This window comes from Lepus europaeus, chromosome 2 (genome assembly GCF_033115175.1).
Source record: "Lepus europaeus isolate LE1 chromosome 2, mLepTim1.pri, whole genome shotgun sequence".
NCBI classification, from domain to species: Eukaryota; Metazoa; Chordata; class Mammalia; order Lagomorpha; family Leporidae; genus Lepus; species Lepus europaeus.
Window position 1 is genome coordinate 143,343,872 of NC_084828.1, and position 15,502 is coordinate 143,359,373.

At 39.7% G+C, this 15,502-nt stretch overlaps 1 protein-coding gene across 2 annotated transcripts in view; it reads left to right on the forward strand.

The window, feature by feature from the left end:
• Positions 1 to 15,502, forward strand: part of PIK3CB (phosphatidylinositol-4,5-bisphosphate 3-kinase catalytic subunit beta) — a 168,745-nt gene that overhangs the window by 124,754 nt on the left and 28,489 nt on the right. For both annotated transcript variants that reach the window (XM_062214065.1, XM_062214058.1), the window contains exons 12-15: positions 1,044 to 1,232; positions 5,992 to 6,113; positions 7,182 to 7,325; positions 8,453 to 8,552. In XM_062214065.1, the coding sequence (XP_062070049.1) occupies positions 1,044 to 1,232; positions 5,992 to 6,113; positions 7,182 to 7,325; positions 8,453 to 8,552 (555 nt within the window). The remainder of the gene's footprint in view (positions 1 to 1,043; positions 1,233 to 5,991; positions 6,114 to 7,181; positions 7,326 to 8,452; positions 8,553 to 15,502) is intronic.

Below are 15,502 nucleotides of genomic sequence, written 5' to 3' on the forward strand. Positions count from 1 at the left end.
ATCTTTTAAAAAAAGCATTTTAATGCAACATGCATTTGCAATTGGTGAATTCCACACTGAGAGCAAATAAAATAAGAATACTTAGTATAATTTTATCTGTCTTTGTTTTATAATGCAGTGTTTAACCCTTAAAGTAAAGTTCCACTGAGTTGGATGGTACATTGCTTTGATTATGTTCTTTCTTTGGAATATCCAAAAGTCACTTCTTAATAAAATTTAAACTTAGTATTTCCCATTCTTTGTGTGTGTGTGTAGTGTTTTGAATTGGACTTCATTAGGAGATTAATAACATGACAGTTTTACCTATTTTCACATTTATGTACAATAACAGTTAAAATAGCAGCAAGTATAGAATATAGTAATACAGTATAAGGTCTTACAGAATCTTCTCAGAAATGTTTGAAGTAGGGAAGATATGTTTTGACTAAAGTATCATTGTTTTAATTTAAGTATGGGGACATGTACCTCTTTGTTTTAACGTTAGTGAGATTCAAAGGGCCTAGATCCAGAAAGATAGAATGAACCATCTTCTTTACTTGAGTATATTCTTGTTGAGATGGTGAGTGAAAATTAGAACTGTTTTTTCCAACTTTAGTTTTAGCCAAAATGCAGTTTTCAGTCTAAGAACATTTTATGCCACTAATTCAAGGCACAAGCCAAGATGATGTCTTTTATTTGTAACCTCATTTGTAACCTTTTTGTGTGGATCATTGTTGGTTTTTGTTTATAGAAATTGAAATTAAATTCAGTTCAAATAATAAAGGACTTAGTTTTTATTTCAAAGCCAATACTGCCCCCTAGTGATTATAAATGAATTTTTAAAAAGTAACTTTGTTTTTAGAACTGTTGTGAGAATAACTGCTTGATCCTGAGCTCACAGATTTTAAATTGAACAGTGAAAACTTTTAAAAGGATCTATCTCTATTAGTGTTTAAGGTCAAATCATGTATATTTATGTGTAACTTTATTGTACAATGTAAATTTACTGTTTATCATTGATGTTTATACAATTAAATTCTATAATGAGTATTTTCCTTTCTTAGAGTCGAGGTGGGAAAAAGTTTCTTGCAGTACTGAAAGAAATCTTGGACAGAGATCCATTGTCCCAGCTGTGTGAGAATGAAATGGATCTTATTTGGACTTTGCGACAAGACTGCAGAGAGAACTTCCCACAGTCACTGCCAAAATTACTCCTATCAATCAAGTGGAATAAACTTGAGGATGTTGCTCAGGTAACTTGAAATGATTTTTAAAATCAGAACAAATAAATTTGGCCTATTAAAATAACTTGATTTATTTGAATTCAATTGATCTCTCTAGTTTTCAGGTGTTAATAAATTTGTCATGACTAAAATTTAGTGAAGAAATGCATATTTATTTTAATCATGCCTTTTTTTAAATCTTTGGATTTTTTTTATTTCTCAAATTAAGTGCAGAAGGATTTCTTTGCTGTTCACTTACAATTAAAGATTTTTGGAATCATGCAGTTATATTATTGTGTGTGCCAAAATTAAATTATTTCCATGTTAGGCCATCTGAATGTTACATTAAAAAGGAACTGTTTTATATTGTTTAGGTTTTAATTGCTCTGGAATAGTTACTGTCTTCTGACCATTTGTTTATCTAAATTCATGGTTAGTTTTCTATAAATCCTCAGTAATGGTGGAAAATAAGATCTAAGCACTTTTTTAGTTGGCACATTTGCCTGTTTCTCATGGATACTATCCAGTGCAAAGTGCCTATCCAAGAAATTTCATTAGACTCACAGTAGAAAAGTGTTTTTGCTGTACTCTTAAAGGATATAGAGAAATTTCTTAATGTAATGAAGTACTTTATGCATAATATTTCTTTATTTGATCCCTCAAGATAGAAAAGCTTCCATTCATGGATTCAGCAAACTTGTTTCCTTTTCAAGAGTTTTCAAATATAATTTAGGTCCTCTTTGGTAGAGGAAAGCCAATAGTGTAGTTTAATACTACATTTAAATTGTACTTGTGTGCCTATGTGTGAGTGAGAGTAGGGAGACATAAACTTAATGTTTGTAGTCTCAGGAAAAAAGTGAATTGAATAAAAACAAGTGAGTTTTATTTGTGTTTCAGTTAGTTTTTACTCATTCATTTATTTGAGAGACAGAGAAATTATAGCCCTCCATCTACCGTACTGGTTTGCTCTACAAATATTTGATATGGCCCCAAGGAAGGACTGACTAAAGCCAGAAGTCTGGAAGTCAATCCATGTCTCCCATGTGGATGGCAGAAACCTAATCACGTGGGCCATCCTCACTGCTTCCTAGGGTCTGTATTAGCAGGAAGCTGGAGTCAGGAGCAGAGCGAGGCGTTGAACCCAGACATATCCACTTGGGACATGAGCCAAACACCCACCCCAAAATGAGTTTTGGTTCTTCGTCCTGCCATATCACCTTTCCAGTTATATTGAGCTGACACAAAAAAGCGTTAACTGTTTCTTGCTAAATCTAATCCCTTAGAGGTAGAGTACCAGAAGCCTGGTACAAGATTCTGTTGTAAGTCTGCATTTGACAAAAAAGCTATCAAAGAATAGTCTCATATTTATTCATAGAAAAACATTGTGTGGGCTTATCGCAGAAGGTGTTTCAGTAACCTTTGCAATAAGCAACAGCTGATCAACATTGACTGTTTATATAGCCAATGTTCCCTTCCCTATATGCTTCAATGGATTTCCCCAAATTAAAATGATGAGTTTGGGTAATTAATTTAATGCTTATATAATTTAATTTTACCAATTATAAATGACCTTACAAAAGTAATTACTTTCCAATGATAGGATTGTTTTTGAACCATAATATAGCTCATCCTCTAATATTGCTCGATATTATCTGTCCATTCCATTATTTTGTGGTTGTTTTGTTTCCAGTGTAAACTGAAGGTGCTGTTTGTTTTGTGTGTGTGTGTGTATGTTTTAATATTTATTTTATTTATTTGAAAGGCAGAGTTATGAAGAGATAGAGAAAGAGGGATTTTCCATCCTCTGGTACACTCCCCAAATGACCACAACAGGCAGAGTGGGCTAGGCTGGAACCAGGAGTGTGGAACTCCATCCATGTCTCCCTTGTAGGTGCAGGAGCCCAAGCACTTGACCCATCTTCCACTGCCTTCCAAGGAGCATTGCTCTTCCATATTTTATGTGTCTTCCATGAAATTGTTGTCATTGATGTTTATGTGGTACTCAAGAAACTAAACCATATTAAATACTAAGTAATACGATTTTACCAGAGAGGATTGAACTTTAAGAGGTCCACAGATCAATTACTCTCACTTTGTTCCATAACCAATTTTCTTCTTAATTACCATCTTCTGTAAGATTGCATGCTATAAACATATCAAAACCATGAGGAAGTGGGGACCCTTGTCAGGAGCAACCTTGTTGAGTCTCACTGTGCTGTGAGGAAGGAAATAAACAGCCAGGTACTATTTGATTCTTGTGGAATCATATTATTATAATGAGTTTAATTACATGATCAACAAAAGTTCTGTTAAATCTTTTTTTTTAAAAAAAGTTTCATTATTTATTTGAAAGAGTTACAGAGAAGGAGAGACAGCGAGATCTTCCATCTGCGGGTTCACTCCTCAAATGGTTGAAATGGTTGGGGCTAGACAGTGCTAAAGTCAGGAGTCCAGAGCTTCTTCCGGGTCTCACAAGTGGGTGCAGGGGCCGAAGCACTTGGGCTATCATCCTCTGCTTTCCCAGGCCATTAGCAGTGAGCTGGATCGGAAACGGAGCAGCTAGATCACAAACCAGCTGCCATATGGGATGCCAGCATCAAAGGTAGCAGCTTTACCTGCTATGCCACAATGCCTGCCCTGATATTTTTATTATTTTATTTTATTTATTTATTTATTATTTATTTGAAAAAGTTACAGATAGAGGTAGAGCCAGAGAGAGAGAGAGAGGTCTTTCATCTGCGGTTCAATCCCCAAAATGGCTGCAACGACTAGAGCTGAGCTGATTTGAAGCCAGGAGCCTGGAACTTCCTCCAGGTCTCCCATGCAGGTACAGGGGCCCAAGAACTTGGGCCATCTTCCATTGCTTTCCCAGGCCATGGCAGAGAGCTGGATCAGAAGTGAAGCATCCAGGACTTGAACCAGTGCCTACGTGGGATGCTGGCACTGTGGGCCAGGGCTTTAACCTGCTGCACCATAGCACTGACCCCCACCCTGATATTAAAAAATTAAGAGCTAATGGGGCCAGCACTGTGGTATAGCAGGTAAAGCTGCCACCGGCATCCCATATGGGTACCAGTTTGAGTCCAGGCTGTTCCACTTCTAATCCAGCTCACTGCTAACATGCCTGGGAAAGCAATGGAAGATGGCCTAAGTCCTTGGGTCCTTACATCCATGTGGGAGACCCTGCACCCACAGAAGCTCCTGGCTACTGGTTTTGGATCAGCCAAGCTCCAGCTGTTGCAGCCATTTGGGGAATGAACCACTGGATGGAAGATCTCCCTCTCTCTCTCTCACTCTCACTCTAACTCTAACTCTGCCTTTCAAATAAATAATGTATCTTTTTTAAAAAGATTTTATTTATTTATTTAAGAGAGAGAGTTACAGACAGTGAGAGACAGAGAGAAAGGTCTTCCTTCCATTGGTTCACTCCCCAAATGGCCGCACCAGCCAGAGCTGTGTTGATCCAAAGCTGGAAGCCAGGTGCTTCTTCCTGGTCTCCCATGCGGGTGCAGGGACCCAAACACTTGGGCCATCTTCTGCTGCTTTCCCAGGCCACAGCAGAGAACTGGATTGGAAGAGGAGCAGCCAGGACTAGAACCTGGCACCTATATGGGAAGCCAGCACCACAGGCAGAGGATTAACCTACTGCGCCACAGCGCTAGCTCCAATAAATGTATCTTAAAAAAAAATATTTAAGAGTTAAAAGTATGCTCGTGACGTGGGATGCCTGGTTCAAGTCCCGTCTTCCATTCCAGCTCCTAGTAACGCACATCCTGGGAGGTAGTCTGATGGCTCAAGTAGTTGGTCTCTCCCTCTCACCTACACGGAATATCTGGGATTCAGTTCAGGGCTCCTGGTTTTGGCCTGACCCAGCCCTGGCTAGTTCAGTTGTTGGGGAGTGGACTAGTGGATGAAAGATCTCTCCATGTCTCTCTCTCTCTCTGTGATTTTCAGATGAAATGAAGAGTAGATTAAAATTTTTTTAAGAAGTCAACTCCTTTAAGATAATTTTACATTGTTGTTAATGAACTTCTTAGATATGTATTGCCTGTCATTATCTGGGCCTTGCAGCCTGTACTTGTATTTTGAATTTTGCTGTTAGGTGTTTTTTAATTATTACTTTTTTTCCTTCTTTTGTCCTTAAAACATTACTTTATGGCTAGTAATTTTAGAATCCATATATCCAGTGTGTTATTCCATTTTCAGCTAAGTACTTAATAATGGTTGTTTTACTTTTCAGTGGAATGTTTCAACAATAAAGAGAATCTTAATACATAAGAACATGAGGCCGGCGCCGTGGCTCAACAGGCTAATCCTCCGCCTTGCGGCGCCGGCACACCGGGTTCTAGTCCCGGTCGGGGCACCGATCCTGTCCCGGTTGCCCCTCTTCCAGGCCAGCTCTCTGCTGTGGCTAGGGAGTGCAGTGGAGGATGGCCCAAGTCCTTGGGTCCTGCACCCCATGGGAGACCAGGAGAAGCACCTGGCTCCTGCCATCGGAACAGCGCGGTGCGCCGGCCGCAGCGCGCTACCGCGGCGGCCATTGGAGGGTGAACCAACGGCAAAAAGGAAGACCTTTCTCTCTGTCTCTCTCTCTCACTGTCCACTCTGCCTGTCAAAAAAAAAAATAAAAAATGAAAAAAAAAAAAAAAAAAGAACATGAATGGATTTTTTGGGTATCATTAGGTAAACGAGTGTTTCTCTTTTGACCCATCTCTGTACTTTATGTTCCTAGAAAAAATAGGTAACTTTTGTCCCCCATCACTTCTGAACCAGTTTCAATTTTTAACAGCTTCAAGCGCTGCTTCAGATTTGGCCTAAATTGCCCCCTCGGGAGGCTTTGGAGCTTCTGGATTTCAACTACCCAGACCAGTATGTGCGGGAATATGCTGTGGGCTGCCTTCGGCAGATGAGGTATCTCCTGCATGTGGCTTCCTTTGGGGCAAGGAATCACTTGTGTATGAGTGAGGAAGGGGGCATCTTTTTGTAGGTGTCATGAGAAATGAAAAAGACTAAGAATTTCTCTCAACTTTGTGTACACCCTTTCTTTCCTTTTCTCCCCTCCCTCTCTGAAGTGTATACTGTAAAAAACCAAAAGCATACTAGGTTGAGATGCCACCAAGAGCAGCCTCAGGTGTGATGATTCACTGGTAGTTTTCATAGGAGTCAGAATATAGTCATTGTCAACAGCTATAATGTGTTACATTAAAGGGATACAGAGCAAACTTGGGAAAGGGAAAAGTTTCATGGGGTGAAGTCTCAGGGAGACCAGGTATTAACTCCCCTGTTCCATTTCTTGTAGAGTCATGCTGAACACATTTAATTCCCCCAGCACCAAGGAAGCTCATTAGACTTGATGGCCAGGATTAGTCATAGAAGTATTCTGTGTCTAACATGTACCAAATGCCTAGACTCCCCAAAGGAAACTGAATGTACAGTACAAACCATACTGTTTGTACAAATGGGTTAGGTGCAGTGAGCCATTCTGCCCAGCACTATTAATTCAGCGCAGTACAATTGTCTGTTAGATTAATTCAGTGAGTCAATATGATATTCTGCTAAGAAATGCATAGGTTTCAAACAATAGCTCCAACATTATCAAAGGAATATAAATTGCTACAGAAGTTTTTATTTTGAAAATGATTCATTGACTTAAGTTTTTCAGCATGTTAGAAATTCATACCGAACTACCCAATTTTTGGGATAACTCATGGCTGATTATAAACACAGTTATCAGTTATAACAACCTAATTGATAAAAATTATCTCATGTATCTTTTATTTAATCCTCTTCACCTCCCCTACCCCAGCCTAGAATGTCCACCTTTAGTTGTGGTATTGTAGTAGTGTTTCAATGAGTGAAAGCATGTAACAAGCCTAGCCCAAAAGAACAATGTCTTTGAATAGGTTAGCATTTGATAGTTTGATGGGAAGGGATTTCTTTCTGGCACAGGTCGAGTTACTCTTCTTGTGTTTCTTTCAGTGATGAAGAACTCTCGCAGTACCTTTTACAACTGGTGCAAGTTTTAAAATATGAGCCATTTCTTGATTGTGCCTTGTCTAGATTCCTATTAGAAAGAGCGCTTGCTAATCGGCGGATAGGGCAGTTTCTATTTTGGCATCTTAGGTAAGTCTTTTATATCTGAATCTCAGCTCACCGTGTGATTTACTAAATATAAACCAGAGTAATACAAAACATGCGCCAGAACAGTCTGCTGCTTTTGTTGTTTCTGAGCTATCTATCACATTTATACTGTTTCAGTGCCTTTTCCTTTTTCTTGATACCTAAACTCTGATTTTCATGATTTGATAAAGTAATTCAGGTGTCACCTTCTTGCCTGATTGATATTTAACTGAAATAATAATTAGTATATTGCTATTTTCCAGTAAAATATGCTTATTGTCTCAATATAGTTGAGATGAATGCAGATCTGTTTAATCCTTTTAGTAGCTGTGAAGGGCCATTATCCCTACAGTTACTGAGAGAAGATTAAGTGTGATTATTATAAAAGAAACTTTATTTTCAGTTTCTTTATTAAGCAGGTTATTTTAAAAAATATGAGAACCTTATCATACCAATTTCATATAGTAATAAAATCAGAAAAGATAAAGTCTTTCTTTTGTTTCCTATGAAACTTGTGGATTACTCATTTCTGACTGTTCTCAAGGGCTTTTTTTTTAAAAATATGAACTTCATAGTATTGAAACTAATGCTTATAAGAAAAAAAGTACTTCTCCATTCTCTCTTTGGCTCAGTTTCTTGATATGCTGTTAATAATAGAGATATTACTTCTGAATATTGGTTTCCTTACTAATCATAAGGGTTTTTCTTCCCTTATTTTTAACTTCTTTTTTTTTCTCATCCACTTCAGTCTTACTTTTAAAACTATCTGGGAACAACAAATAAAGTGTTTCTTCCTTTTTCAAATAAGTCCACCATTTTTTAAGTGAAAAAAATTTGTCAGTCAAATTTCACTTGTCTCTGTTTCAGCCCAGTTGTCTCTAAATTCGTAAGATGGTAACATGCAGATTTCTTGGAACAAAAAATTACCTAATTATATAATTTCATACTTTTTTGAACTCAAGTTTATTTAATATAATGTAAAGTTGACCATCTCATTAATAATTATGCACAAGATATTCTGATTTTTTTCCTTTGGTTGGCATCATAAGTTTAATTCAAAGTAAAGAAGTCAGTATTTGATAATCTCAAGTGAATATTTAATAAATCACTTGGATATTAATTTCCTGCAGGTCAGAAGTGCACATTCCTGCTGTCTCAGTACAGTTTGGCGTCATCCTTGAAGCATACTGCAGGGGAAGTGTAGGGCACATGAAAGTGCTTTCCAAACAGGTATTAGTTTGTTTTAATCTTCATGTCCAGTTTGGTAGATGGTGTTTGATCAGTTTCATCAAATATTGTTTCTTTCATCATGTTAGTTCATAAAAGTTTCAGTAACTGAATCTTATTTATACATTCTATCAAATTTAATTCAAGAAATGAAGTTTTGGGGTAAGGGTTTGGCCAGGCAGTTCCACATTGCAGTGCTTGAGTTTGATATCTAGCTCTGGCTCTTGACTCCAACTTCCTTCTCATGCAGACACTGGGAGGCAGCAATGGTGGCTCAAGTAATTTTTTTGTTAAAGATTTATTTATCCATCTATTTATTTATTTATTTTAATTTGAAAGGCAGGGTTACAGAGAGAGAGAGAGAGACGGAGAGAAATTTTTCATCCTCTGGTTGATTCCCCAGATGGCCACAGGAGCTGGAGCTGGCCGATACAAAGCCAGGAGACAGGGGGACCGGTGCTGTGGCACAGCAGATTGAAGCCCCGACCTGCAGTGCCCGCATCCCATATGGGCGCCAATTCAAGTCCCAGCTGCTCATCTTCTGATCCAGCTCTATGCCATGGCCTGGGGAAGCAGTGGAAGATGGCCCAAGTCCTTGGGCCCCTGCACCCATGTGGGAGACCTAGAAGAGGGGCCCAAGCACTTAGGGCATCTTCTGCTTTCCCAGGCTCATTAGTGGGGAACTGATTTGGAAGTGGAGCAACTGAAACTCAAACCAGTACCCATATGGGATGCCAGCACAACAGGTGGCTGCTTTACCTGCTATGCTGCAGCCCCTGCCCCAGCTCAAGTAATTTTGTCCCTGTCACCCACATGGAGTCCTGGATTGAGTTCTCAGCCCCAGCTCCACCCTCATCTTTGGAGACTTTTAGGAAGTGAATCAGTGGATGAGAACTCTTGTTTCTGTCTCTCTGTGCATCTCTTTTGTTTCAAATAAGTAATATTTTTAAGATGAAGTTTAAGCAAGTGTGGTAGAAAAACATTATCAAGTGCTACATGAAAAACAATCAAAATTCCTCATATTTTCTATATTAGCATGCCTTACATTTTAATAAGATAAACCTGTATGTATTTAATGAATTTAATGATTATGGTTACAGTGGTCACAAAATCTCTATACCTTGTGTTTTCATATCCTTCAGTTACTCTTTCCAGTTAACATAGTATTAATGATGCGTATACTCTACCACGTATTTTTAGACTGAAGTATTTTGATATCTGAATCCACAGGTGTTACAATTTCTAGAATTCAGAATCCTCAAGCTACTTTTGCAAACTATATGTAGCTGCGTGAAATTGTGAAACTCTGTCACAGTCTGAAGATATTAGTGATGTTGTTATTAAATGCTTAGCATATGCCAGGACCATACTTGTTATTTTAAATATATTACCTTATCTTACTCCCCTAATAATATACCATGGTAATTACTGATTCTGTCTGCAGTTGACAGAGGGATAAACAGACTGAGAGATCGAGTAACTCGATGAAAGACCCACAACTATTAAGCTTTAGACCTAGGTTTATCCAACTATGAAGTCTAAGCTCTTTGTACTATACTGAGAGTTTTCAAACCTTTTTGAGCAACACAACTGTCTTTTTTTAGTCGAAATTTACAAATAGCATATTGTATAAAAGGCAACTGTGTTAACAGTATAAATATATGCTTAAAGCTAACACAAAAACATAAGCCATTTAAGAGAAATGTGAGCCGGCGCCGTGGCTCAACAGGCTAATCCTCCGCCTTGCGGCGCCGGCACACCGGGTTCTAGTCCCGGTCGGGGCACCGATCCTGTCCCGGTTGCCCCTCTTCCAGGCCAGCTCTCTGCTGTGGCCAGGGAGTGCAGTGGAGGATAGCCCAAGTGTTTGGGCTCTGCACCCCATGGGAGACCAGGAGAAGCACCTGGCTCCTGCCATCGGAACAGCGCGGTGCGCCGGCCGCAGCGCGCTACCGCGGCGGCCATTGGAGGGTGAACCAACGGCAAAAGGAAGACCTTTCTCTCTGTCTCTCTCTCTCACTGTCCACTCTGCCTGTCAAAAAGAAAAAAAAAAAAAAAAGAGAAATGTGAAGTTATCTTATTGAACAAAGCACTTCAAAATTGAGGATTACTGTTTACAGTTAAAATGTCAGTATCCAGGATATTTCTGTATTGCTTTTTTTGGAGATAATTGTGATTTATAAAGCTAAGTAATTGAGTTCAATGGAATTGTGATGAGAATCACTACCCCTGCATCTATCAAGTCCTTGACAGAGGCATTAATCTCTTCATTCTCTCCAGGAGTTTTATATTACATTCTTTATTTTTTTTTCTTTAGGTACAGGCACTTCTAAAGATTTCCATTTGGCCTTTCGTACCATAATAGTCTTTGTTCCACAGGTCAGGGAACAATTGCGGATTGAACAACTGCTGGTTGTTCAGTGTTTCTATTCCAGTTATGCTGGAGAAATAATAGGATGGATTTAGGTAACCCAATGTGAGATGGTCCTGAGTGAAAAACTACATTGATACCTGACCTCCATTAACCCTTAACTCTAACTGGTAGATCCTAGTGACATTTTGGGTCTCCTGTAGTTAGTTGGTTAAAAGCCAATGTCCATAGCCCCCAAATGGTCTTCACCTTCTCCCCAATGCACAGTCCCTTTGGTAACAGGTCTCTTTGGGGAAAGCTGGGAGATACTATGGTTCTCCTAACAAATTTATGTTTGTCATCAGTACTCATGAAAGTACAAGGGTGGGGCTGGTGCTGTGGCGTAGAAGCTTAAGCCTCCACCTAAAGCACTGGCATCCCGTGAGGGGGCTAGTTTGAGTCCTAGTTGCTCCACTTCTGATCTAGCTCCCTACTAATGCGCCTGGGAAAAGCAGTGGAAGATGGCCCAAGTACATGGGCCCCTGCACCTACATGGGAGACCCAGAAGAAGCTATTGGCTCCTGGCTTCAGCTTGGCCCAGCCCTAGCCCTTGCAGCTATTTGGGGAGTGAACCAGAGGATGGAGAATTCTCTCTCTCTTTCCTTGTCTCTTTGTATCTCTGCCTTTCAAATCAATAACTAAATCTTAAAATAAATAAATAAAAGTATCAGCACCTATGCACAGAATTTTTTTTTTTTTTTTTTTTTTGACAGGCAGAGTGGACAGAGAGAAAGGTCTTCCTTTACTGTTGGTTCACCCTCCAATGGCCGCAGCGGCCTGTGCGATGTGGTCGGCGCACCGCGCTGATCCGAAGCCAGGAGCCAGGTGCTTCTCCTGGTCTCCCATGCGGGTGCAGGGCCCAAGCACTTGGGCCATCCTCCACTGCCTTCCCGGGCCATAGCAGAGAGCTGGCCTGGAAGAGGGGCAACCGGGATAGAATCTGGCGCCCCAACCGGGACTAGAACCTGGTGTGCCGGTGCCACAAGGCAGAGGATTAGCCTGTTAAGCTACAGCGCCGGCCATAAGGTATTTTTTTAAAGATTTTATTTTATTTTTAAAGATTATTTTTTTATTTATTTAAAAGTCAGAGGTACACAGAGAGAGAGATCTTCCATCTGATCGTTCACTCCCCAATTGCCCATAACTGCCGGGGCTGTGCTGATCCGAAGCCAGGAGCCTGGAGCTTCTTCTGGGTCTCCCATGCGGGTGCAGGGGCCCAAGGACTTGGGCCATCTTGTACTGCTTTCCCAGGCCATAGCAGAGAGCTGGATTGGAAGTGAGCAGCCAGGACTAGAACCAGCACCCACGTGGGATGCCATCACTTTAGGCCAGGGTGTTAACCCACTGCGCCACAGTGCCGGCCCCAAGATATTTTTAGTATTTATGACATTTCATGAGGTTAAAGCAAATATCTCTGATCCCTTCCATTTAGAAAGTCCATTAGTGATGGCAATAATAGCTGTTTATTCACCACGTATTATAGGCCATGTATGCGTAACCTGAGATTGATACTATTCATCCTCATAATTTATGGAATTCTTCAATAAGAGTTTTCAAAAAAATTGATGGAAAAAGTGTATTATGAAAAACATATGCATGATTTTCTAATTTTGAAATTTTATTTATTTAATTTGAAGGAAAGACAGACAGGGATCTCCCATCCACTGATTCAGTCTTAAATGCCCACAACAGCCAGAGTTCTGGGCCATGCTGAAGCCAGAAGGCCAAAACTCAGTCTTGGTGGGTCTCCCATGTGAGTGGCAGGGTCCTAACCTCACGGGCCATCACCTCTGCCTCCCAGAGTGCACGTGAGCAGGAAGCTGGAATCAGGAGCACAGCTAGAATGCAGATGGAGGCACCCCAGCATGGGACGTGGGCATCCCCAGTGGTATCTTACTGCTGCACCACATTGCCTACCTCTTAGAAGTTTTCTTTGCACCAAAATAAACTTTTATAATATAAAAAATATAAAAGCTTTTATATTTGTCCATGAACTTTTTGAAGTACCCTCATATCCATGTAGTGTTCATGGCTACCATCCTAATCCAATCCTTCATTAACCTAAATTATGCCTCTCCTTTCCATCCTTGCATCTCTCTCTCTCTCATCTACACAACTGATAAAGTTAACTGTTAAAAATGTAGATTGTATTGTTTTTCTTCTTCTTCTTCTTCTTCTTTGAGATTTATTTATTATTTGAGAGGCAGAGTTACAAAGAAAGAGAGGGAAAGAAAGAGAGGTCTTACATCCGTTGTTTCATTTCCCAAATGGCCACAACAGCCAGAGCTGGGCCAATCCAAAGGTAGGAGCTAGGTGCTTCTTCCAGGTCTCCCACATGGTTGCAGGGGCCCAAGCACTTGGGTCATCTTCCACTGCTTTCCCAGGCCATTAGCTGGGAACTGGATCAGAAGAGGAGTAGCCAGGACTCGAACTGATACCAATGTGGGATGCCAGCACCATAGGTGGAAGCCTAACCTTCTACACTCTGATTTTCTTACATTTGTTCATTAATTTTTCATTGCACTGAGATTAAAATTCAAAATTTAAGACCACTGTCTGCCTTACTCATTAGTAAACGGAGCTGCACATATTTTCTTGTTTCTCTGAGAACTTTAGCTAGACTTTTATAATGATAAAGGGATGACCTGTATGTAAACACTTTACTCTTTTTCTTGACTGAATTGTAAGAGGAAGACACTACCTTTTATGTAGCAATTTTTGTTTTCACTGTTACCCTATAAAGACAAAGTGTTGAAATACATAAAATATTTGAAGGCCAAGGGGTAATAAGGACACTGTTCCAGGAAGTGATTATCGACACAATTAGAGGTGGAGCATGAAAATTCCCAACTGTACAAACATGAAGAAAAATTCATATTTGAAATACTTCAAAAAGTTCCTGTTTGCATAGCCCAGTTTTCATCTGGTTCCCTTGTCACCAGTGTTTGTACAGCTCCTGAAATTGTGAAGAAGTAGAGTGTCTGTGGTTTTAACAGATGGCTGACTTGGCAAGCTTCAGGCATCTATATTTTATCATCAAGCTGCATAGAACCTTCTTAGTTTCCTGTGAATAAGGTCTTGGTCTATCTGTAGAAACTGTGTGCTTGGGTTCACCTCCCTATATGTGACATACATAGGCTTAGTGTTTTCCTCACATGGAAGCAAAGTTCAAAAGTAAAAGCAATAAATCTGCTACTCATGATATTTTAAGCCACAAAATTCACTCTGCTTATTTTACACATATTTTGTTTGTTTTATACATTGTTCATATTTACTTCTTTTTTTATTATTCCTGTTTTAGTTGTATGCTCATAATAAAATACTTCTGATTTATGGTTGGCTGTAGCTGTTGTGTCCTTTGGAATTTTACATAGTATGAAATAAAAGACTCTGAGTTATTAAACAATAAAGTTGACTTTTTAAAAATTTATTTACTTATTTGGAAGGGACAGTAGCAGAGGAATGGGGGTAGAGAAGAGTTCTTCCATTTACTGGTTCACTCCCTAAATGGCCTCAGCAGCTAACGCTGGACCAGGCTGAAGCCAGGAACCAGAAACTCTGTCGTGGTGTTCCAACATAAATGTCAAAGGCTCAAGACATTGGACCATCTGCCATTGCTTTCCCAGGCACAGTAGCAGAAAGCTGGATTAGAAGTGGAGCAGCTGGGACTGGAACTAGCACTCCATTATGGGATGCCAGTTTTACAAGCAGTGGCTTAACCTGTTATGCTACAACACCAGTCCCTAAAGTTGACATTTTAAAATATATCTTTTCATCTACTTAAGTGGTAGAGCAACAGAGAGACAGAAAGATCTACCATTCACTGGTTACTCCTAAAATACTTGCAAAAATTGGGACCAGGCCAAGTTGACATCAGGAGCCCAGAACTCCATCCGGATCTCCCATGTGTGTGACTGGACCCCAAACACTTGAGCCATTTTCTGCTGCTTCCCAGGATGCATTAGCAGGGAGCTGAATCAGAAGCAGAGTAGCTGGAAAGTGAGCATCCCAAGCCTCAGTTTCACCTACTGTGCCACAACACCTTTCCTGAGTTGACTTTTAAACATAATGACTTTGATTTGACCCATCTTTTACTACTTATGTAAGTTTTTTGATTGTTTGCATAAGTTTTCATCTCCAGAGTTACCTCATTATAAAAGCAAGTAATTTAGATTTGGACAACAAATACTATGTCTGTCTTCACACTGTATTACATAGTAATCCATTCTGACTACCCTGTACATGGAACAAGAATATGCTAAAAAGATACAAAACAGTGATGACCAGAAACAGTTGTTAAGGTTGAGTACCAGAATCCTAAGGTTGAATACTTCTATATAGATTTTCCTCTTAAACTCACACTCTGCAGTAAACCAGTGGAGTGGTTCATGTTACTGTTGTTTCAGATTCTGTGACTCAATGAACTGCAGAGTTGTGAGTAGTTTAAATTTCATATTTACCTTCAAAAATGTCCACAATCTACATCCCTTTACTTTTCTGTAATTTAAGAGATTTCATTTAAGGAAAAGTTTAAAGAAAGTTTGAA